The sequence below is a fragment of the Chelon labrosus genome, assembly GCF_963514085.1.
Source record: "Chelon labrosus genome assembly, chromosome: 5".
NCBI lineage: Eukaryota > Metazoa > Chordata > Actinopteri > Mugiliformes > Mugilidae > Chelon > Chelon labrosus.
The window spans coordinates 6,493,661-6,516,036 of record NC_140341.1 but is presented as its reverse complement, the minus strand read 5'-3'; the positions used below and the strand labels follow the sequence as shown (position 1 = coordinate 6,516,036).

At 42.8% G+C, this 22,376-nt stretch overlaps 1 protein-coding gene across 1 annotated transcript; it reads left to right on the top strand.

Moving 5' to 3' along the window:
* Window positions 1-4,109: 4,109 nt before the first annotated feature.
* wars2 (tryptophanyl tRNA synthetase 2, mitochondrial) lies at window positions 4,110-17,385 on the top strand. Its single transcript, XM_084544035.1, has 5 exons — window positions 4,110-4,284; window positions 8,289-8,369; window positions 11,085-11,170; window positions 13,055-13,173; window positions 16,462-17,385. Exons 1-5 carry the CDS (start codon window positions 4,219-4,221, stop codon window positions 16,908-16,910), a joined length of 801 nt encoding a protein of 266 aa, XP_084400161.1. The 5' UTR covers window positions 4,110-4,218; the 3' UTR covers window positions 16,911-17,385.
* The last annotated feature ends 4,991 nt before the right edge of the window (window positions 17,386-22,376 follow it).

Sequence of the window (22,376 nt, the reverse complement as noted above, 5' to 3'; positions counted from 1 at the left end):
CTGAGTAATGTCTGCCGCTATGAACTGTGTGTGAATATTTTTTCAGATCAGATTGAATTTTACAGATTTTGTTTTAGCAACGCCGTCTGCCCGCTTCTTGGAAGTCAGTCGGTTGGTCAGCCGGAGTTTCACCTCTATCGACCAGACACATTTATCTCAACTGTCGCTCAGTGGATTGGCGTAACATCTACTTCAGACATCTTTGTCTCCCACATGATGAATTCTAATGTGTTTGGTCTTCCCTTGACTTTTATTCTAGTGTCACAGGGAGGTTAGCGTTTGTGAATTCGAGTGAGATCTCTCCATCTGCGTTGACAATTTCCTTAACTTTGCAAATTTTTACGTACAACAAAATATCTTCAAAAAAACAAATGTTTGCATTCTAACTCACTAACTAAAATGGTAAGTGACAAATACTATACTTGCTAAACATCAGCACAGATGATATTAGCATGTTTGTCAAAGCACTGGTTAATTCTTGTTGTGTTAAAGGTGAATTTGGCATTGAGTGTAAATCTTCTTCTGCACCTACTCACATGTTCAAGTGTGTTACACCTATGGCTACAGTCTAAACAGTGAAGTGTCTGAATATTTTAAACCAGAGTAGCCACATCTTTACATATTACATTCACAGATCAGGCATAACATTATGACCACCTTCCTAATATTGTCCAGGTCTCCCTTGTGCCTCCAAAACAGTTGTGACTCATCAGAGAATGGACATGGGCCTTCTGAGGGTGTCCTGTGGTGTCTGGCAACACAATATTGTTAGTGGGGGGGCTTTTGAGGGGAGGGGCTTCTGTGGATCATCCCACAGACACTTGATCAGTTTGGGATCTAGTGAATTTGAAGGCCAGGTCAACACCTTGTGCCGTTTTTTTTTAGTTGTTCCTAAAGCGTTTTTTGGCTGCATCCTGCTGGGGATGGCTGCTGCCATCAAGGAGTGTCACCGCTATGGGGTGGGGGTGTCTGGTCTGGTCTAGGTGGGTGCTACATGTCTAAGTAACATCCACACCAATGAATGAATGCCAGGTCCAAAAGTTTCCCAGCAGAACATTGAATTGTCACAAGATGGTCAATGTTATTTACTTGTCCTGTCAGTGGTTTTAATGTTGTGGCTGACTGGTGTATAGTTTTATATATTTAACATTTTAAACACAAGGCAGTTGCCACATCACGGTTTCCTGTCCTAAGTAGGCCCAATCCTTGTTGTCTTCAATCAATTCTTCAAACAATCTAAAGAAACTCAATGAAAATACATGAAACTGTTAAATAAAAGTATTCTTGATTTTATTATATATTGCCAAAGTTTGTCCCTAATTCTATGATGGTTTTATGTTTTTGTAAATCTGCTCATAATTGTCTTTTGTTTGCTAGGAGTTTGATTTATCTCACTGGAACTTTTGACAAGCCACAAGGTATGAAGTCAGACATTCTTTGAGTATTTCACAAGCAAATAAGTTTAATGTGCACGGGGTTAATATAGTCCGTGGCGAAAGTACGCTAGATGATAATATTTTATTGCTGTTGGCTTTGCAGCGTAGTATTCATTACGAGCATTAATTGCTTTAAAACATTTTGCTGTCTCCTCTGTCATCATGCACCGGTTGATTTACCTCCTCGTGTAATCTACCTTTTCCTGCGTCAGCTATAGGGGCACGTGTTTAAAGACACGCTCCTCTGACCAAAAGTAACACGGAGGTGTCTGGCGAAGTAGCGTAATGCGTGATAGCCCATGACTGCCCGGTGGCTAGTTAGCTGCGGCGTTGACTCTCATTTGACACTCGATTGGCTCAAATGACACCATTACCATGTCTGCATGGTTAATGGCCTCCCCCGGGGGCCGGGGTGGAGGGGGAACATGCGTTTGGCGTGTCAGCTCGAGGTGAGAACACACATGAGCCAGACTCTGGGCCCCGTCCGCACCCAAATCAATCCTGACACCTCTTAAGAGGCTCTCAGCATCAATGGCACTCCAGTGCAATTACCCCGTCGGTAATGACATAAGCACCCAGTTCCTTCCTGTCTCTCTCTTGCTGGGGAGAGGGCCGCTCCCTCAGGCCGGTAGATGGAGACTTTGTGGACCACGCTGGCCCCAGAGCAGTTGTTATTCGATCCCTCAGGGCTGAGGGATGTGGAAGCTCGGGGCATTGCCGGTGAGAGAGCAGCTGTTATCTGATCTCAGATGCTGTGCCGAGCCTGTCCCTCAGTCAGATTGAATGTGATGTAGCTCAGCGAGCTGTCAAGATAACCGATTTCTCAGCAGCGACCGAAGAGGATATCCTCTGAAAGCTTCAGGTTTGAGTGATTAGTTATGATAACCTTGAAGAGTACAGCCGGGGAACATATGATCGCCAGTCAGATCTGAGGTGATAACACGGAGATTCCACAAGTCTTTGAAACGGGCTGCTCTGTTGAAACGTGCGGGTGCTTTTTTTGACCCATCAATACAATTTGACGCAGAGAAAGACTGCAGGGTCCACAGTTTAACACAACAAGTTCAGTTTTCAAGGATATTGGATCTCTTGTACAAGATTAAGAATGTTAAAATCAACTAAAGAAGCTAATTGATCAAGGTCCAATTGCCTTTGTTTCAGCTTGATTGTTGGATGTACCATGACCTGGACGACTGAGAACCAAGTCACTCGACTTGTTTAAGCACTAATTCTTAGGATCTTGTTCAGACCAAGACACTGCATCATAAAATACAACCTTGTCATTTATGTTATTGAAGACATGATGTTGGCATAATCACAAAAAAAGTCACAAAGGACCAAGGGAACAAACAAAAAAGGTAGGGTCATCTGCATAGAACTTTTTCTGCAAGCATCACATTTTGTTGAGGCACATCATCCATGCAAGGACCCATTGCTAGTAGTAGCTTCTAGTTTTGTTTTCCAAACCTCTCTGGTACATGGGGCAACACACTTGTAACAGAGAAGCACCTTTTTTTTTTTTTTTGGCCAAAGCAGTACAATTTTTGTTGAACTTGTGTCATTAGTATGTGGGGTGTTGGTGTCGTCAAGGAGGTGGTAGATCTTAACCCTCTAACCATGTCATTGCCAAGCTATTTGCCCTAAAGCCACCTTTGACTTTGAGCATCCATGCATGCCACCTCGCCAACCACTTTGTCTTCCTCACAATCCAACAAAAACACCAGCTTCCACTCTGTGTTATTGTATCTTCTTCAAGGCCTCAGTGTACTGCCTAAATGCTTCGGTGAAGAAACCCTCGGTTTTTCTGGATGCCAGTGTGGTTTAATGTCTCATGACAGGTGCCGCTCTGCTTGCCCTCTAATTGTATCATGTGGTACGCGTTGCCACAAGCCGTGGTTAAGACTCTCTTCCAGCAGGACCAATGGAAAGCCAAGGTTCAGTGAAGTGGGCTGATGCCAGAAGAAATGAGGGCTCTGCAGAAACAGAATCGCAGTGTTTGCCCAACGGGACAAACACAATGTGTGATCTGCAAGAACCTGCTGCTGTCTTGGTCTGTAACATGACGTCCTTGTTGAAACGTTGATGATATTGTGGTCTGCGTGTTGGTACATTTCATGTATTCCCAAGGCTCTGCCGCCGCCTTCTTCCTTCGGGGTCCTTCCCTGTTGTGGTGCCGGACGTTGGTTGGTTGGATGTCAAATGATATCATTGGCCAGTGAGGCGATGCATTCTTTGTGCGTGATGTGTTTGGGAGAGAACAGAGGTGCTAGCCACGGTGTTAGCATCTCGGTAATACAAGCATGACGGCTGCTAGCCTCCAACTTGCCAATCATTTAACACCGACACTTTAGACACTTCCTTCTAGTTGTGATGTTCTCCCCTTTTCACTTTCGCCCGCTCTCCAAGTCTTTTGTCCTTGCTCGTGTCTTTTATTTTGTCTCAAAGCCACCGATATGTGTGCAGTTTCAAAAATCTTGTTTTTTATGGTAATTTAAACAGAACACCTTCAAAAATCAAACACGGATTCAAACAGCCAAAAAGTGCAGATAAAGTCAACCTAAACATATTTCCCACCCTTCTTTCCCAGGAGCCTCCAGGAAGTGGCCGCGTGTTCTCTGGGATCCAGCCGACTGGAGTTCCCCACCTGGGCAACTACCTGGGCGCTCTGGAGAACTGGGTGGCCCTGCAGCACCAGTACCCCTCGGTGCTCTACAGCATCGTGGACCTGCACTCCATCACCCAGCCCCAGGATCCGGCCCAGCTCAGGAGCAACATCCTGGACATGGCAGCCAGCTTGATAGCCTGCGGTATCGACCCAGAGAAGGCGATTCTCTTCCAGCAGTCTCGGGTGGGTCAACCGAACATCTGAGTTGGAATTTAAGTTTCACAGATGGAAATACTGTCCTCAGCTGCAACGCCAATAATCAGGTGCCTCGAATTCATTTAAAAACCCAAAGAATAGTTTTATGTGATTGAAAGACAATCAGTGATGAAAATAGTTGCAAGAAGTGCTGCAGTCTTAAATACACCGATCTGCCACAACATTAAAACCACTGAAAGGAGAAGTAAATGACATTGACCATCTTGTGACAATACATCTCAATAACTCAAAAAAACATGAAGAACAGCACAAGGTGTTGACCTGGCCTCCAAATTCTCTAGATCCCAAACTGATCAAGTATCTGTGGGATGATCCACAGAGGCCCCTCCCATCAAAGGCCCCCCCACTTACAAAATTCTGTTGGCGGGCGCCACAGGACATCGTCATAAGGCCCATGTCCATTCGCCAATGAACCTGTTCGGTGTATGTTTGTGCAAACGTTTTCGCTCATGTTCACATCTGCAAATTATTTCACGCTTTTAATGTTGTTATTAGGCATGAAAGTACATCAGTGTCTATTCCTGAATATATGAGTCTTTATTTACACTTGTGCTCTCAGTTTGCTTAAGGGGAAAACCAGTTTATTTTACCACCGTCGGCTCTGAAGTTCACCTGCTGACACGCCGACTGGCTCCTGAATGTTTATTCGATTGCTCCTGATTCTTATCTCCACCGCACGCTCTGCAAATTCACAGAGACTGTAAAAACACAAACTGCCCTCAACCTAAACTTCTCTGGCCACATGAAAGAAATGAGCAGGATAGCGACGATGGTCCTAACGCTTGCGGCGCTTCGGCACGTCCCGGAGTTTTAAAAGATCACACTGGACGTATGTGTTTTTTCTTACATGCACATTTTTTAAAAAGTTAATGAGAGTGTGAGAGAGAAGGAGTGTGAGATAATTAAGCTGAGTACATCTGTGTTTCTTTGCCACCCCCCTCCCCTCCCCTCCCCTCCTTCACACACATACAGTCCTATTTTTATTCCCCGTTTAGCTTCATGCCACATAACTTGGCAGCGGGGCGACCCCCGTGTCGAACACGCCTGCTCCACATGTAAAAATACGACGGCCGCCCAAAGAAAATACTCGACTTCATTGAAAAAAAAGAAACAGAGCTGGTGACGAGCCGAACTCGGAGGATTTGTGGATTTGCTGATTCACTGACTTCATTCTGGACGCCGCTGAGTTTTATAGAATTATTGAGGGGAAAAAATGCAGATTCACCGCACGGGGCCACTTCTTTACAGTTTTATGGAGTTATCGCCGTGGCTGTGTGATAACTCACTATCAGTGTAACGCCGATATGATGTGTAACATTAAGCATATCTCACGTTGCGGTGCATTCCTGCCACGGAGCATGAATGGACATCTTGTTCCTCCCAAGGCCTTACATATCAAAGTTTTATTGCACTTCAAACCATCTCCATTCTCTTTCTGCGCTGTCGTCGACATCTGTCCCATCTCTTGTCTGTGTGCAGTGTGTAATGAACACCGGCCCCCTGCATGCTAGCCCGAAATCCTGCTTTATGTCCCCGCTGTCTGGTGTTGACGTCACGCTCCCCAGAATGCTTTTCAAGCAACAAGACACAGAGAGGATGGTAATATAGCCAGCGTCCATAAACTTTAATTTGCTGAAGGCAGAGGGATATTTCCTGCGTCTCTTCTCCCTCTCTCACACACACACACACACACACACACACACACTCACACACACTTATTTTTTCGCTCACGTTGAGGACAGCCGCCATGAAAGCGGATATGTTATGTTGGAGTTAATTTACCGCCGCCAGATGCAGCAGCCTCACTGCATTAGCATTAGCTTCTTGATCGCTTCACAACAGCGTGTTATTAATTTACTTGTACATGTGCGTTCAACTAATTTTACGAACAAAGACGTGAGCGTCGATAAGAGGAAAAATAAAAAGTAAAAGCTATTCCTGTTCAGCATCAGTAAAAGAAGGTTTCGTGTTTAAAGGGACGTGAAGCTGATTTTAAAATTGGATGGGAGTCTTAAAGGATCCATGCTAATATAAAAACATTTAACTTTCTTTAAATACTCTTTATAAGGCATCTTCATTGTAGGAAATGCAGCTGCACAGTGAAGTACGATAAGAGCAGGATTTAAAATCATAATCAAAAAAATAAACATAAAAAAACAGCATAAAGCAAGACGGTATTAACACTTGTAATAAAACAGAAGCAACGTCTGCAGCTTATGGTGCAAAAAAATAGAGAATAAAAAATCCAAGTTCAAGTATTGACCCAGTTTTTAATATAATATATACATTGTTTATATTAAATTATTGCATATATGTTTATTTCACAGCAGCAGGCTGTTTTCTTTTTTTGATAATTCAATAATTGTGCTCAAAAACTCATTAACAGCGTCTTCTTTTTTGATAAATTACTCTTATTTTTTCTTATTGAACGTTCTTGTGTGATTAAAAAATTATATTTGAAAAACAAACGTACAAAAATATAGAAAAACCATCTAAAACTACTGGTTCCAATCATTATCATAACAGTTTCAGGTGTGACCGTGCACCTGTCCTCCTCAGGAGCATTTGGAGGTGCAGAGCGTGTCCCTGCTCCTTCCTTCCACTAGGAGGCGCTACGGAGTCACCCTCTTCCTTCTTCCTCCACCACAGCTGCCCCGTTCATTGATTCATCTGCGTTTGTTTAATGTGTGCCCGGGCCTGATTCATTTCTTCTGTTCGTCCCCTCGGTCTGATCCTCCTCCTCTGATGTGACAAGCATTTATTTTAACAACCGAGCAGAGTAAAGTACGACGCGCAGGCAGCTCGCATGTGTTGTGTTTGTAGCTTTACACAATGAGGAAAGGAAGAATCCCGCAGAAAACTGCGGGAGCAAACAAGCACCCCTCGGATCAGAGTCCTGCAGCACGTGTGGCAGACGCAGTTACTGTTTCTCTTCCTGCATCTACAGTTTGAAGGGTCGGTGTGAACTGTTGAGCCTCATGCTTAGGAATTAATTACACTGAGTTCTGATTGAGCTTTTTTACGTTTTGCAAAGAGTAAAATATAAGATCTGAGATTTAATAAAGCAGCACTAGTCATAAAGCCTACACTCATTGGCCAGTTTATTAGGTACGTACACAAGTGAAAAGTATTTTATTCTGATATAACAGTCCTGCTCTATATCTCCCTTCATGACTGTTATAATGTTCAGTTCACATTGAAATAGCGTCAGAAAGGTGGTAATTCAACTATATAATAATACAATACACCGATCAGGCATAACATTATGACCGCCTTCCTAATATTGTGTCTCCAAAACTGTTGTGACTCATCTGAGAATGGACATGGGCCTTCTGAGGGTGTCCTGTGGTGTCTGGCAACAGAAGTGGGGCCCTCTGACTGGAGGGGCCTCTGTGGATCATCCCACAGATACTCGATCAGTTTGGGATCTAGTGAATTTGGAGGCCAGGTCAACACCTTGTGCTGTTCTAAAGTGTTTTTTTTAGTTGTTTCTTGTTTCTGCATCCTGGTGGGGGTGGCTGCTGCCATCAAGGAGTGTCATTGCTATGGGGTGGGGGTGCCTGGTCTGCTCTAGGTGGGTGCTACATGTCTAAATAACATCCACACCAATGAATGCCAGGTCCAAAAGTTTCCCAGCAGAACACTGAATCGACACAAGATGGTCGATGTTATTTACTTCTCCTGTCAGTGGTTTTAATGTTGTGGCTGATCGGTGCACAATCCAACATGAAATCCCAGTTAAATCAGCAGCTCTCAGTTACTTTTAAACAGCTGCTGAATCCCAGAATTTTAATGAAGCTACGAATTAGTGCAGGACTGTTGTGTTATAATTCAAAACTGGCAAGTGAGTGGATGCCAGAACAGAATATATTTAGGCCGACTCACTGATGGAGAGTAGGAGAATAAACATGGAAGTGATGATGTGAGTTGCGTTGATGCGATGCAGATAAACTCATCTCTCTCTCTTTCAGGTGTCCGAACACGCTGAACTCTCCTGGATCCTCAGCTGCCTCACCAGCATGCCTCGTCTCCGCCACCTGCCGCAGTGGAAGGTCAGACACGCCAGTTAACAGTAGCCACCATAAGACAGATAGACATGGTACATTTTAATCATCACTGTATAAGTATGCCTCCTGGTACAAACATATGACTAGGACTAACAGAACAAACAGCTCTAGTATCAGTTTCTGCTGCTAAACCTTCACTGCAGTTCTTTAATATTAGATGGAGTTTTTGTTTGTAATCTCAATAATTACCAGCGTGTATAAAAATTAGATTGTCTACAGTTAACTCACTAATTAATTAGAAATTGAATCGCTCTTTTATGTAGTTCTTCTCACCATAGAAGTGGACGGATCAGCTTGCTTTATACACACTCCAAGATGATTAAATGCCGTCCAGAATATTCTCCAGATTAAATTCAAACGTGCTCAAAGAATATGTACGCCACGTCTCCGTTGCAAACTGCCCCATCCAAAGGCGCGGTCTGACTTGGGATGGGGAGGAGGGAGGGAGTGCTCTCTGCGCCGGCCGTGTGCTTGAACATGTAGTGGTATTTCTGTGTCTTCTGGTGGAAGCTCGGTTCACGGTAAATGCAGAATGAAATTGGTTCTAACTATTAAGAGAACCGTCTGCTGGGCCTGTGGAGCTGGACTTGTCAGCCGATGATGAGGAAGAATCCTTTCTTTATTAATTCCTGCTCGGGGAGGGAAGGGGGTTTGTTTCTGCTCGCCATCTTTACTGCTGCACTGCTTCCTGATTTCACCAATCAGTTTGTGACTGTAGTCTCTGCACACAGAGGGTCAAATCACAGAGCACGGCTGCGTTAATCGTGAATCACAAACTGAAAAAAGGAGTCTGCCTTAACGTGTTTTTGACAGTCTTGGTAAAAATATGATGATGATGCAAACTGAGAATGAATAAATACTACGAGTAATAAAGGTATTTAATAGGGATGCACCAAATATTCGGCCAACCGAACTTTTTCGGCTGAAAACGGCCCAAAAGTGCATTTCTGGTTTTCGGCCGAAAGACTTTTATCGCCGAAACAGGATGTTGTGATGACGCAAGCAATAACCGCAGCCAGCACGGACATGTCTGCCGTATGGACGTATTTCTGGACGTAATATATAAAGTATTATATAAATAGTATATAAAGACCCACTGATAGCGATTTGCAAAACGTGTGATGCTGAAATTTCAAGAGGCGTGCGTCTGCAAAGAATTTCTCCGTGTCGGGTTTAATTTATCACCTGAAATCCAAACATCCAAGCAATTTTTATTTTTTAATTTTAGTTTATATTGTGCATTGTTGGAAGGTGCTAAATAAATATTTTGATAATTTTCTAATTGATTTACCCTTTGAAACATTACTATTAATTTATGCAATTGCAATGCCTTGATTTTAGTGAGGTTAGTAAACAGTCATGGCCATAAATCCAATGGGACTAATAATTGTCGTAATAATTTCTTTCGGTGTTTCGGTTTTTCGGCCTCGGGCTCTTCATTTTCGGTTTTCGGTTTCGGCTAAGAATTTTCATTTCGGTGCATCCCTAGTGTTTAAGTACTTTGTGTCTCACTATCTAGCATTTATAAGCGTCTAATAAATGCTTTATAACACAGCATATATAGCTTTTATTACTTTATTTCTCAACAACTATAACTCCCCCTGCAGGGACCTATAAGTGCAGAGTCTCTGTAAACAGATAATAAACGTCAGTATAGTAAAAGTTGTTATTTCTTCATGACGCATTACAGACAATTAATAGCTTTTATGAATGCTATATGCTCTTATAAACAATATTTTGTCACTCAACAATGAGCAAAAGGAGAACACCGTGAATGCAGTGTTTGCAGAAATGATAAAGTTAGCTTTTGTTAAGCGTGTTTTTCCTTTTCTATCAAGCGGTTTGCATTTTACGTGCATTCTTTTTATCCATATCGCATCGCCTGTCATTATGCAGATACGGCGCCAGATGCTATTTCGGATCGGCCGATGGAGTCGCCGCGTCGCCCGTCCAGCTCGGATTTCTGTTTTGCCATCGGCCGCCCGGACGGGGAAAAGTATTTGTTTCATAGCCGGACGTAATTAAAAAGAGAGGAGTTCTAAAATCAAACTGGGATTTCTGAGTTTGAAGTAGTTTCTTCTCAAGCCAAGTCCTCAAACAATTAAAAAGTAAAGAGGAAAAGCTGCTTGTCTTGTGATTATTTCCAGAGTCTGGATTTATGTTAATTTAATTATTGCCAAGTTAAATAGCTGCAAATTAAGGCCATTCTTTCTTCCGCTTCTCTTTAATTTCCGTCTCTTTCTGCGTCCTTATTGTCCATTTTATCGTTTTATTCCTATATTTCCACCTGCCGGTTGTTTTATTTTATTTTATTTTTTATAAAGTCCTATAATCACAGTTTATTTCCACTGACCACATGCAGGAAGCAGCAGAGCCAGCGGTCCTCTGTTCTCGGTCTCTGCTGCTGCTGCTGCACAGAAAACACCTTTTTTGTTTAACCCAACAGATGAGTGGATCTCAAACACGGTGGAAAATGTCACGTGAACTCATCCGTAGCCCGTTTGTCTGACAGGCAATGAGTCGTAAAAGTGAAAATGGCTCTTTTGTCGAGGGGGGGAGGGGAGTCGGTTTTTCCCCGTCTGCTTTTATTATTGCATGTTTTTAAGTGTTTTTTTCTCTCTCTCTCTCTTTCTTTCTCTCCCGTCCTTTTTTCCTCCTCTGTTTCAACTCGTTTCCTTTCCTCCGTCTTTTTTCCTCCAGATGAAGAGCAAACTAAAGAAGAACGAAGGCAGCGTTGGTCTCTACACGTATCCAGTCCTCCAGGCTGCAGACATTCTCCTCTACAAGTGAGTAGGATGTCTTGTTTTGATAATGTTTTGCCATCCAGTGCATTAATGGCAGATTGATCATTGTTATTTACAGTCTCCAGTCCTTATTTACCACGTGTTAGCTTCATTATACACAGATCAGCCACAACATTAAAACCACTGACAGGAGAAGTAAATAACATTGACCATCTTGTGACAATTCAGTGTCATTCACTGGCATTCATTGGTGTGGATGTTACTTAGACATGTAGCACCCACCTAGACCAGACCAGGCACCCCCACCCCATAGTAATGACACTCCTTGAATTTCCCTTGGGATTAATAAAGTATCTATCTATCTATCTATCTATCCTTGATGGCAGCAGACATCCCCAGCAGGATGCAGCCACAAAAACGCTTTAGGAACGACTAAAAAAAACATGAAGAACAGCACAAGGTGTTGACCTGGCCTCCAAATTCACTAGATCCCAAACTGATCAAGTATCTGTGGGATGATCCACAGAGGCCCCTCCCCTCAAAGGCCCCCCACTAACAACATTGTGTTGCCAGATGCCACAGGACACCCTCAGAAGGCCCATGTCCATTCTCTGATGAGTCACAACTGTTTTGGAGGCACAAGGGAGACCTACACACTATCAGGAAGGTGGTCATAATGTTATGCGTAATCTGTGTATTCCACACTCTAAAGCTTCAAGCCAAACTTATTTAAATGTTCTTTCCTTTGAGTTAGGCCTCTGTTTGGCCTCTGAGAAAGAAAACACCTTCTATAACACACTCCCTTTCACTTATCCTTAGCGCAGCCAGACGTGTGTCACCGTGCTGCGTTCAGTGACAGATTTACTTCAGTGAATATTCTGAGGTGGTGGCGCTGATTGTTTCGGCCTGCTCAGAAAGACGCAACCAAGGACGGACACAACCCCAAGTTAAATGCCAAAGAATTAATCGGTTATACAAAGATAAATGGGGTTAAAACTGACCTAAAAAAGTGGTGGTCGTCCTGGGTCTCTGAGAGGCGTTGGGGAGAGTGAGGAGCCTCCTATAACGCCCTAGACACAAACACAGGACAGACTGGAGCTGACGGGTATCAATATAACTAACCCTCGTGTTGTCTTATCCCATCGACCGTGCAATTTTTGTCCTCCAAATAGTCTGTCTGACTATTTATAAAGCCTAAAATAATGTATCGCCTAATTCTTTTCCCTTTTAGCCAACTTCTTTTCAACTATTTCCTATGCAGCATATTGTACACTTCATTTGGGGCACAACAGGGTGTAGATCGCATTTATATATAATTATGTGACATGAAAGCATTTGAAGACGTGTCAAACAGGAAGGATAAATTATTCCATACTCTATAGAACCAGTCAAAACTTTAGCCACAATGCTTTGTCTTTATTTCTATTCTTTTTTTCCTTCATCGTAAATTAATACAGAAGACATCAGAGCTATGTTTTGTAATTACCAATGTGAGCAATAAGGTGGATGCATAAATTCGTAAATAAAACTAAAACTACTGGATGTCCGTGAGCAGATATTGCTAAATAAATAACGTGTGTTTGCTAACTAAACTGATCTGACGTGTTCGATATAAGAATCAGAAGAAAGAGCCGGGGAACTGTCTGAGAAACCAGTAGAACCAAATTTCTGGTGCAAACAGGACGACGTACGTAGCAGAAAAAAAAACCAAAACTATTCACGAATGACTTTTATAAAGAGGAAATTAATGGGTCTCTTCCTCCCCAATGACAGTTGCGTTAAACAGACGCTGTTAAGCAGCAGTTGACTGGAAGTGTCTCCAGCTTGTGCTTGTGTGAGTGTGTGTGTGTTTTGCCTCCCGTGCCGTCCCAGCGCTCAGTCGTTCAGGACGAGCTCTCAACGTTGGGATTATCTCTCTTTCTTCAGGTCCACTCACGTCCCCGTCGGAGAGGATCAGGTCCAGCATCTGGAGCTGGCTCAGGACCTCGCTCGCATCTTCAACAACACCTACGGAGACCTGTTCCCTGAACCCCGCGCTCTGCTGAGTAAGAACACACACCGCAGGACGACACACACACACACACACACACACACACAACACCTGAGCTTCCTGGGTCCAGACACTCAACGATGGAGTTGTGTAAATTTTTGGTAACTCATCATGGCACATTAAACTCATTAGCTGCTATTAAAACGAAGCATTAATCCTTAGTTCCTCTTACACTTTAGCAGATTTATACTTTATAATATTGGTTGTGTATGATTCTTGGGCACATTTAAGCGCTGCGAGTGAACTCAGAATTAAATCCACTTCTTTTATTGATTTCCTAAGATTGAGAGTTTCTGAAAACTAGAAAGGAATTCGTTTTCACTCTTAGAATTAAAACATTTAAACCTTTATTTTGAAGCAAACTGATTTGCATGTGAGATTAAATTAGTTTTCCACTTGTTTTTAGCATTGTGGTCATGTTAGGATAAGATGAGATAAGATGAGATAAGATGGGACTTTATTAATCCCCTTGAGGAAGTTAAGGAGTTACAGCAGCAGGGAAAGATACAGAAGTAGAATAAGACAAGAGAAACGATCTAAAAGTACTTTTACAAAACATTCTTACATATTGCATCAAGTTTAAAGTAGCTATTACTACTAATACTAATAACTACAGTTCAGAGAGACTGTCATAAGAGGGATTTGCTCTTGAAAACCAAATATTGCACCAGAATGACACAAGTCTGGATATTGCACTTGAGAAAAGAAAAACAAAAGACAGAATTACATTGCTCATGTTAAAGTTGCACCGTGGCAGTCTCTGGCTGAAGTAGCTGCCTGAAGTCCCAACTGCATACGTTGCATTTTTAAACTTTGTCCGTTTACCCATCCGTCTTTCCTCCTCCTCCTGTTCCCGAAAGATTGTTTAACAAAACAGCCGCCTTCGAAAAGAGCTCATGTGTTTCTATTCACTAAAATAATTTGTGGATTGAAAGATCTGGATGATCTAACGTTGTCGGGCAAAAGCGAGCTTTTTACAGCTGTGGGCTGTTTTGTAATTATTTTTTATAAACAAGCTGGGAATAACAGCACAAAAACCAAACACCCAAACAGAAAGATCAGTTCTGAGTAAATGCGACGGGTACATTGTGCGGTATAGAGTGAAATACAGCTGGATCTATCCAAAAAAGGTTCAAAAGAGGCAACTGGACTTGTAGAGTTTTTTGAGAAGTTCTCAAGTCCAGTTGCCTTTTTTTGAACCTTTTTTTGGATATACTATGACCTGGATGACTGAGAACCTTCACAGACAAATACAGCTGGAAAAAATAAAAAAATAAGACAGAGATAACTAATACAGTATCCGTATATCAGTATAGCAGAAATATTTACATTAATATAGTCAAGAAATGGTTTCCATGCTCGTTCAAAGGCATTAGTTTTCAGAATCAGAATCAGAATACTTTATTAATCCTTCAAGGAAATTGTTTTGTTCGCTGTTGCTCACATAAAGTGGCAGTTGCTAGTTGACAGAGCAAATACAATAGAATAAAAGTAGTACAAAAATATATTTAAAAAAATAAAGGAAGATGCATTTAAAGTAAAAGAAACATTTGGAGTGCAGAAGACGAGTGAGAAAGTCCAGAGGTGTGTATTGAGGGACGGCTTTATCTGAGATCCAGTGCTGAAGAATATGTCAAATATATGCGCAAAATGTCAAAACGTTATACAGTTTTTTTTTCGCTGATATATATCACTTACATGATCACTGGGAAGACCCAGACGGAGGGAAACCGGGTCGAGTTTAAGCTCCTTCCTCAGAACCTTTTGCATTTCAAACATGACCCCTCCTCCAATATAAACGGTGAGTAAGATCACCAATTTCTGTCTTACATTTAAGACAAAATGGAGAGACGTCCTTTCTATATTTGGAGAGACGGTTTGGACCAACATGTGCTCTATGCAGTATCTTAAATTGCAGATTTGTTTTTTTTAAAAGGTGCTTTAGTTTACTTCTGTTTGCAGCATTTTACGTAGAAAAAAAACAGAGACTTTGCAAATTTATTTCACAGAACAAGTGAAAAGTGAAAAGTCGTGCATTTTCTATCTGTTGTAGGTAATTTATTCCACTCTAAACAGCCTATAGAAGGAAATGAAGTCATTACATTTACTGTCATTTTATATATAGTGACATTTAACACAGATTTGACATAAAGAGCGTGACAATGTTGGCACAGTTTTATTTTGAACGCTCCGCTCCCAGTGGGACGCGCTCATGCTTTAAACGCACACATGGCCAACATGCTCAGAGATCCCTCCCACTTCCCTGCTTATTCTCGGCGGTTATTAGCATCATAAAAGCACGAGATGAAGCCAGTCATGTGTGCCACGAAGCTTTGATTAAAGAAATATTTTCCTCCTCGCGTATCAGAATAATGGAGGGATGACAGAGAGGAGAGGATGTCCTCAAGATGACTTCAGAGGCATGGGTGTGAGCGAGCCCCAGTGATGGCTGGCTCGCACCACTTCTGGATCCTCATCCTCGTTTCTTGTCTTTGGTTTCAAAGTGAAGGTGGCGGCTGGCAGAGACGTTGTTTTTTTTTTATTTTTATGCATGAGCTTGAAATAAAGACGACACCAGGTCGATAAAAGGGACACATGTGGGAGAAGAGTAGTAAGATGGCGGGAGGGTGGGGGTTTGGTAAATGAAATGAGAAAGGAAAACTCAGCTCATCACCGTACATTCATTCATCCCTGCACAAAGACACTTATTTTACCCTTTTACTCCCTCAGAGTCTCCTCAGAGTCTCCAGAGTCTCCAGAGTCTCCTCAGAGTCTCCTCTCCTCTCCTCTGACATAATGTGTTAAAGTTACAGGCTGTTCACGTCTGAATTTAAAGGTTCTCCTTTATAAAATCTTAATGTCCAGATGTCCAGTCAACAAAATAACGAAGAAAGATTGCATGACTCTCATTTAGACTCGTTTCAGTTATTGCTGTGCACTCCCAGCCTTGGGAAACTCTTTGCCTGTCACGCTAAATACAGGCTGTATACAGTTTTATTGGTTGAGACAGAAGGAGTCAAACTATTTTTTTTTTTTTTGTATTTCCAAAGAAAGATGCTTTTATTGCACATCAGTCACAGATGGGACGGTGGTGACTTTATTATAAAATCAGGTCTCAATAAATGGACTTTTTTATTATCTGGACCAAAACTTCACCCCTGTCACTCACTCTGCTGTGCTGCTTTTTGAATATAACCGAGATCGAGTGTCTAACTTTGGTGCAATTTGTCAAATTCCTCGTCTTATTAATGGCTGACACATTCTTCCTCGTCTCCTCCCGCAGGCTCCACACGAAAGGTCAAATCCCTCCGCGACCCCTCCGCCAAAATGTCCAAGTCCGACCCCCAGCCCATGGCGACGATCTCCATCACGGACTCCCCCGACGACGTCGCCCTCAAGATCCGCCGCGCCGTCACCGACTTCATCTCCGAAGTCACCTTTGACCCGGAGACGCGCCCCGGTGTGTCCAACCTGGTGACGATCCACGCCGCCACGGCCACCATCACCACGGAGGAGGCCTTGTCCCAGGCCAGAGGGCTGGACACGGGAGCTTACAAGAAGCTCGTAAGCGACGCCGTCATCCAGAGGTTGACGCCCATCCGAGAGGAGCTGGAGAGGCTGAGGGCGGACCGGGCCCACCTGGAGGGAGTGCTGGCTCTGGGGACGCGCAGGGCTCGGGAACTGGCCGCGCCTGTGCTCGCAGAGGTCCGACAGAGAGTGGGTTTCTGCTGAGAGGCGGCCAGACTGGAAAATAACGTCACGTTTATACGGCGGGCCTTTAATGCTCGGTACTTAACGGCTGCTAAAGTCAAGTTTTATTCCAACGACTGTTTACTTTTTCAGGACTTTCTAGGATGTAACTCATCCAGTTGGAAAACGTGCTGAAAGCAACATGGAGGAGGCTGCAGGGTTAAGTCGTTCAGACTAAAAACTGATTTTGGACTTTTTATTATTTTCCACTCTGCATCTGTCCCATTGACACGAATAAGGAAGCCATTTATTTTGTCTTTGCACATGTACTATATAATAATTTACATCTATTTACACCATTTATTTATTTGCTGCTGTGTAACCAAAATAATTAGAATTAGGAACAAGTAATCTTAATCAAATCCCCCTCCGTGTCAAGAGTCAAGTGCTTCTCTAACCAAGGCTACAGGAATAAATATTCATGCTTTTTAATCCGCTTTTGGAGTGTTTGTTTGTTTGTTCTTATCCTGTGTCTGAAAGTCGTGACACCACACAGCAGCAGCAGCGGGACAACGAAAGAAAGAAAACTGCTCTTGATCTGCTCTTAACTGTTCGTCTCCAATTCGCCTGCAGGGACACAGTCTCGGCTCCACCTTCGCGAAGACTCGGACTCAGAGGTAAAGGCACAAAGGTGAGGCACGGAGCGTGGAGGTGGTAGGGGGGGGGGTGGCGGGGACACAAATTCTGCTCATCACGGGTCATTTTTGAGATTCGAAAGAACTGAATACACTTTGTTTTGTGTATTTATTTGCAGCTATGTCTTTTGTTTTCCTGTTTCCTTTTTATTTTGCCCGACTTTCTACATCTCTCCCCGTGTTCATTCCCACCTACTCTCTCTCATCCCACACATCCTCCTCGTCCTCCTGCTTTTTTTCCTTGCACACATTTTAAATCTGCTCTCTGTAATCACCCATTCTCTATTTGGACAGTAGTACTTCTCAGGTCTTATGATGTTTGTGCAGAGTCTACGGTGTATCAAACTAGCTGGAGTAGAGACATAAAAGCATGATAACCTAGAAATAACTCCAGAGGTTTGCCTTTGTTTTAGCAAAGGAACAGCCTAAACATTTTTTAAGAAACATAAGTTCTGGGTCTCAGTGTTCTTCTTCTTACTGAAACAGCCCAACTCTGAGTGGACAAATTGGGAATAGGTGCCAGTTTTATTGAGAGATTGCAGTTAATATCTTCCATGTAGTGTGGTGGTTAGCACTGACGCGGGTTTGATTCCATCTGTGTGGAGTTTGCATGTTCTCCCTGTGTCTGCGTGGGTTCTCTCTGGGTTCTCCAGCTTCCTCCAAAGACAAGCCAGTTAGGTTCATTGGTGATTCTAAATTGGTCGTAGGTGTGTGTGAATAGTTGTCTGTCTCTCTGTGTTAGCCCTGAAATAGACTGGAGACCTGTCCAGTAGTAGGTGTACTCCGCCTCTCGCCCCAATGACAGCTGGGATAGGCTCCAGCCCTTCCCCCCATGACCCTTCACAGGAACAAGCGGTTACAGAAGATGAACAAAATGAATTTCGCACTTTGTAAATTCATCCCGTGGGCCAGATTGCACCATCTTGGGGGCCTGGTTTCGGCCCACGGGCCACATGCTCAACACCCCTGCCACAGACTAAGACCTGCACACACACATTATGCATATTTCATCCGTATTCCATCTTGACACACAGATGAACATCATGGAAACACACATAAAAAAGATTTTTATTCACTCCTTTATTTCTATAAGAGTCACATACAGAAAAACACAGAGCCACCGTTAAAATCCACGCACCATTAACGGTTTAGAATCAATAATGAGTTATACTAAACAAGTTTAAAACTTATTTGGCATGCACATGTAATCACAAGCTGGTCTCAGAGTTGCAGTTCTGGCCAGACTCAACTGTTCTAGACACTAGTTTGAATTTTCAATCTCCTTTAAAGTGTCTTACAGCGTCTGGTTCTGCAGTTTGATTCTGATATATTTTTATTCTAACATACTTTTGGACATGTTGCTTTAATAAACACGTGGAGTTTATTTCACTGCAAAGGAAGCAGCTGCATAGATAGAGATCTCACTCTTGTAATGATGTAAGTGTAGCAGTGATTTTTATTTTTATTTTTTTATCCCTAATCTGGCTTCTCTTCTTCATTTTCTCCCTTTCACTCTTTCCTTCCTTCTTTCATCCTCTTTCTGGAGTGGCTCTTTTACCCATCTCTACTTTTTTTTCCTTTTTAATTCTCCCATCTTTCTCCTTTTCATTCCTGCACTCATTCCTTCATCCCTTCTTCCCTCCTCCTCCTGCTCCACATGTCGTATCTTCTTTCTTTTTGTGGCTCTCTTTCTGTTTTTAGTTTTATTTTTCTACTATCTCCTCCTCCCTCGCCCTTTGATTCTTCCTCCTCTCCCTCCCGCGCAGTCTCTCCCCTCTTCCTCCCTTCTCATACCTCCCATCCCTCGCATTCCTCTCCCTTCATTATGCCCACAGCCCGTGCTTCTCCCGTTTCTCCTCGCGCAGTCTGAACTTTGTGCTCTCTGTAATCACACTTTCTCTAATTGAAAGTGCACTTCTCTCTCTGCTCCTGCAGTGTTTGCGCAGGGGACTCAGACCGTGCGCTAAGACCTATACAAACACGTGCGCACACACACACACACACGCACACAGTGGGGAGCTGGACTGCGCTGTGGGTTTTCCATCTCGGTGTTTACCTGGGAGCAGGCCGTGTCCTCGCTTGGTTTGCTTCCCCCTTTTTTTTTCTTTTTTTGGTCCATTTTTTTTTTTTTTTTCTGTTGGCGTTAGCAGCTGACGGAATATAAATAAAAATATATAGACTACATATACAAAGAGCAGCGGGCCGTAAATCACAGCGACCTGTTAGGACCCCGGCGTTGCGACAAATGCATGTTTCAGCTTTAGAGCCGCACTGCAGTGATGTAGCCGCGGTGTAATAAGCAGTGCGCGTTTTAATGTGAAGGCGACACCGTAACTGAACCGTTTTACGCGAAGGAGTTAAAAAAAGAAAAAAAAGAAAAAACTTTAACAGGGTCGTAATACATGTTACCTTTTTAACAGAAATAAATGGAAACGGTGTCACATGGAAACAAATACGGTCGTTGTAGAAGGAAAAAACGTATATAAAAAATATAAAAGGAGACGTTTTACTGATGTTGGGTCAGACGGTGCGCATGCAGGGAGCAGAATAGGAAACTATAACTAAAGCCTCTTAAACTTTGGACATTACAGCCTTTTTTAATCGTATCGGTCTGTGTGTTATGACAGACCAGGGTTTCTGTGCGCTATTACGCAGCCAGTTAATTTAAGGTGCATCGTATTTTATCTGTGACCAAACGTCTAGATGGACATTTTTCCCAAAACATTTTTTTTGAGATGCGACTTTATAAAGGGCTCTGTCGGAGTTTAAACCTGGTTTTAGGGTTAGAAGCTGTGGCACGGGGCGTGTAGTTAAAGTGGTGAGGGCGCTTAAGTGTCCGGGAAGGCTCCACACTACTAAAAAAGTGTGACCTTAGAATGTGTGCCGCGCTTTTATGATGTTGGACTCGGGGCCTGTTTGAGCTCTTTGCTTCAGCTGTGATTAGTTATCTTTAACACTTTAGCCTCCAGAGAATGAGCGGTGAAGATGTTCAGCGCTTCCGACTCGCGCGTAACAGCTCAAAATTTATTTTACAAAACAAACCACCCAGCTCAATTTATTATTTATTATTCGTTTTAATATATTTATATATATTTTTTACGTACGAAGGCCTAGAATACAATTATTAGAGCAGCATGTTCATTTTTCCACTTTATAATAATATGCGTAACATGTGTTTAAGATTATTTACTGCTGCTGGTCTGGAGTGGCCACTCTTTGTATTTTTAATATATTCTTTTATGTGGTGTGTTGAATTGTAACATATCCACAGCACATGTCTTTATAAAAATCTTTTATAATTTTTTATTTTTTTTTTCGTAACGTCGATCAACAAAACTAACCACAAAGAAACAGATAATAAATTCTCGCTGTCCAGTCATTGAGGACGTGATCAGACTCTCCGGCTTTTATCTTTATTTTATGTCTTAATTATTTGTCTTTATCGGGTATGTTGCGTAAAACGGCTCCATATTTTATATCTGTGATGCGTAAAAGGGTGAACTCTGACCTCTTGGATGTGCATTTTATTTAATTTTTTTAATTAAATGCAAAATAATAAATCAATTTCGCCTTTTAGACCAGTTATCTGGTAGATTAAGTTTGGTTGCACGCAGGCCTGCAGCACTGACCGGCCTTTTTAATCGCGTCCTGCTCTCCACGTGATATTTAGGGCGTTCAGTTCTTCATGGGGAAGCGCAGGACTTGGCCTGAGGCGGAAGGTGCTGAAACAACCAGAGACTTGCTGTCAGTTTTGATGCTTTAATGCCCGCTGCACGCTCCATCTCCCTCTCCCGGGGTCAGGCTGCCTCAGAAGCTTTCATTTACTAATTGAATATTATCGGCAGTTTCCTCCACCTTCCATATTTACACTATTTATGCGCAAAGAGTTCACGCAGCCCTCGTTAAAATGGTAAAATAATAAATAACAATAAAGCACAGCTAAAGGAATTCATGGCGTGTTTTAGATGGAACAAAAATAATATTTGAATTAACTCAACCAATTAAAATATCCCGCTTAGTTTGGCTCGAGCAGAGAAACAAACGGCTCAGACTCTGCCTTGAGTTTGGGCTGAACGAGATGCCATCGCGCCTTAAACTGGGATCTAATCAGCAAACAGTTGGTTTTAGTTTTTACTGCTGGTGTTTTAACGAGTTTCCTCCCGCGGGAATTTAACCTCACCGACCCACCCAACCACACGCGAGCTCACGCAGAATCGTTTTCTTGTTTACCTTTTTTTTTTTTTCTTGTTTTACGCACAAATTCGTCCGGAAGGTTACACTAACTAAGACTGCTCGGCTGGTAATTCAATAAATTCATATGAGGCGATGTTTACTTTCTCATTGGCTGACGAATCCATCATTCTTCTGTTGGTCTTAATACTCATTCCTCCTAGATTATCTAATTGGACATGAACAATTAGTCTGAAGTTTTAATTAGATAGCCGTAGCGCACATATTATGTCTGTGCCTTTCTATATCTATATCTATATCTAATCGTGTGTCTTAATTTCCCTCTTGATGCGTACTTTAAATATTCATTTTAAAATGTCCCAGTTCGCAGCGACCTCGTTCCCAAAGCTCCGCGTCAAGGAGCCCCAGGTCGACTTCAGGCCTGCTCGCTGCAGACAGACGCCTTCCCTCAGACGGATCAAACCGGCAGCGACCGTCCCCTGCTCCTGTTTCCCCGCCACAGATCCGTTCCTTGTGCCGCCGACGGGAAAATGTGTTAAACATTTCCCCCCCCTCCGCGGCAGAAGGCGATCAGCCTCCTCTCTCCGGCCCGAGCGCCTCTCGCTGAGCACCGGGGGCCTGT

Coding starts and splice junctions, on each gene's coding strand:
- wars2 (XM_084544035.1), top strand. CDS start 4,219: ATGGCAGCCAGCTTGATAGCCTGCGGTATCGACCCAGAGAAGGCGATT. Junction 4,285..8,288: donor TTCTCTTCCAGCAGTCTCGG/GTGGGTCAACCG, acceptor TCTCTCTTTCAG/GTGTCCGAACACGCTGAACT. Junction 11,171..13,054: donor GCAGACATTCTCCTCTACAA/GTGAGTAGGATG, acceptor CTCTTTCTTCAG/GTCCACTCACGTCCCCGTCG.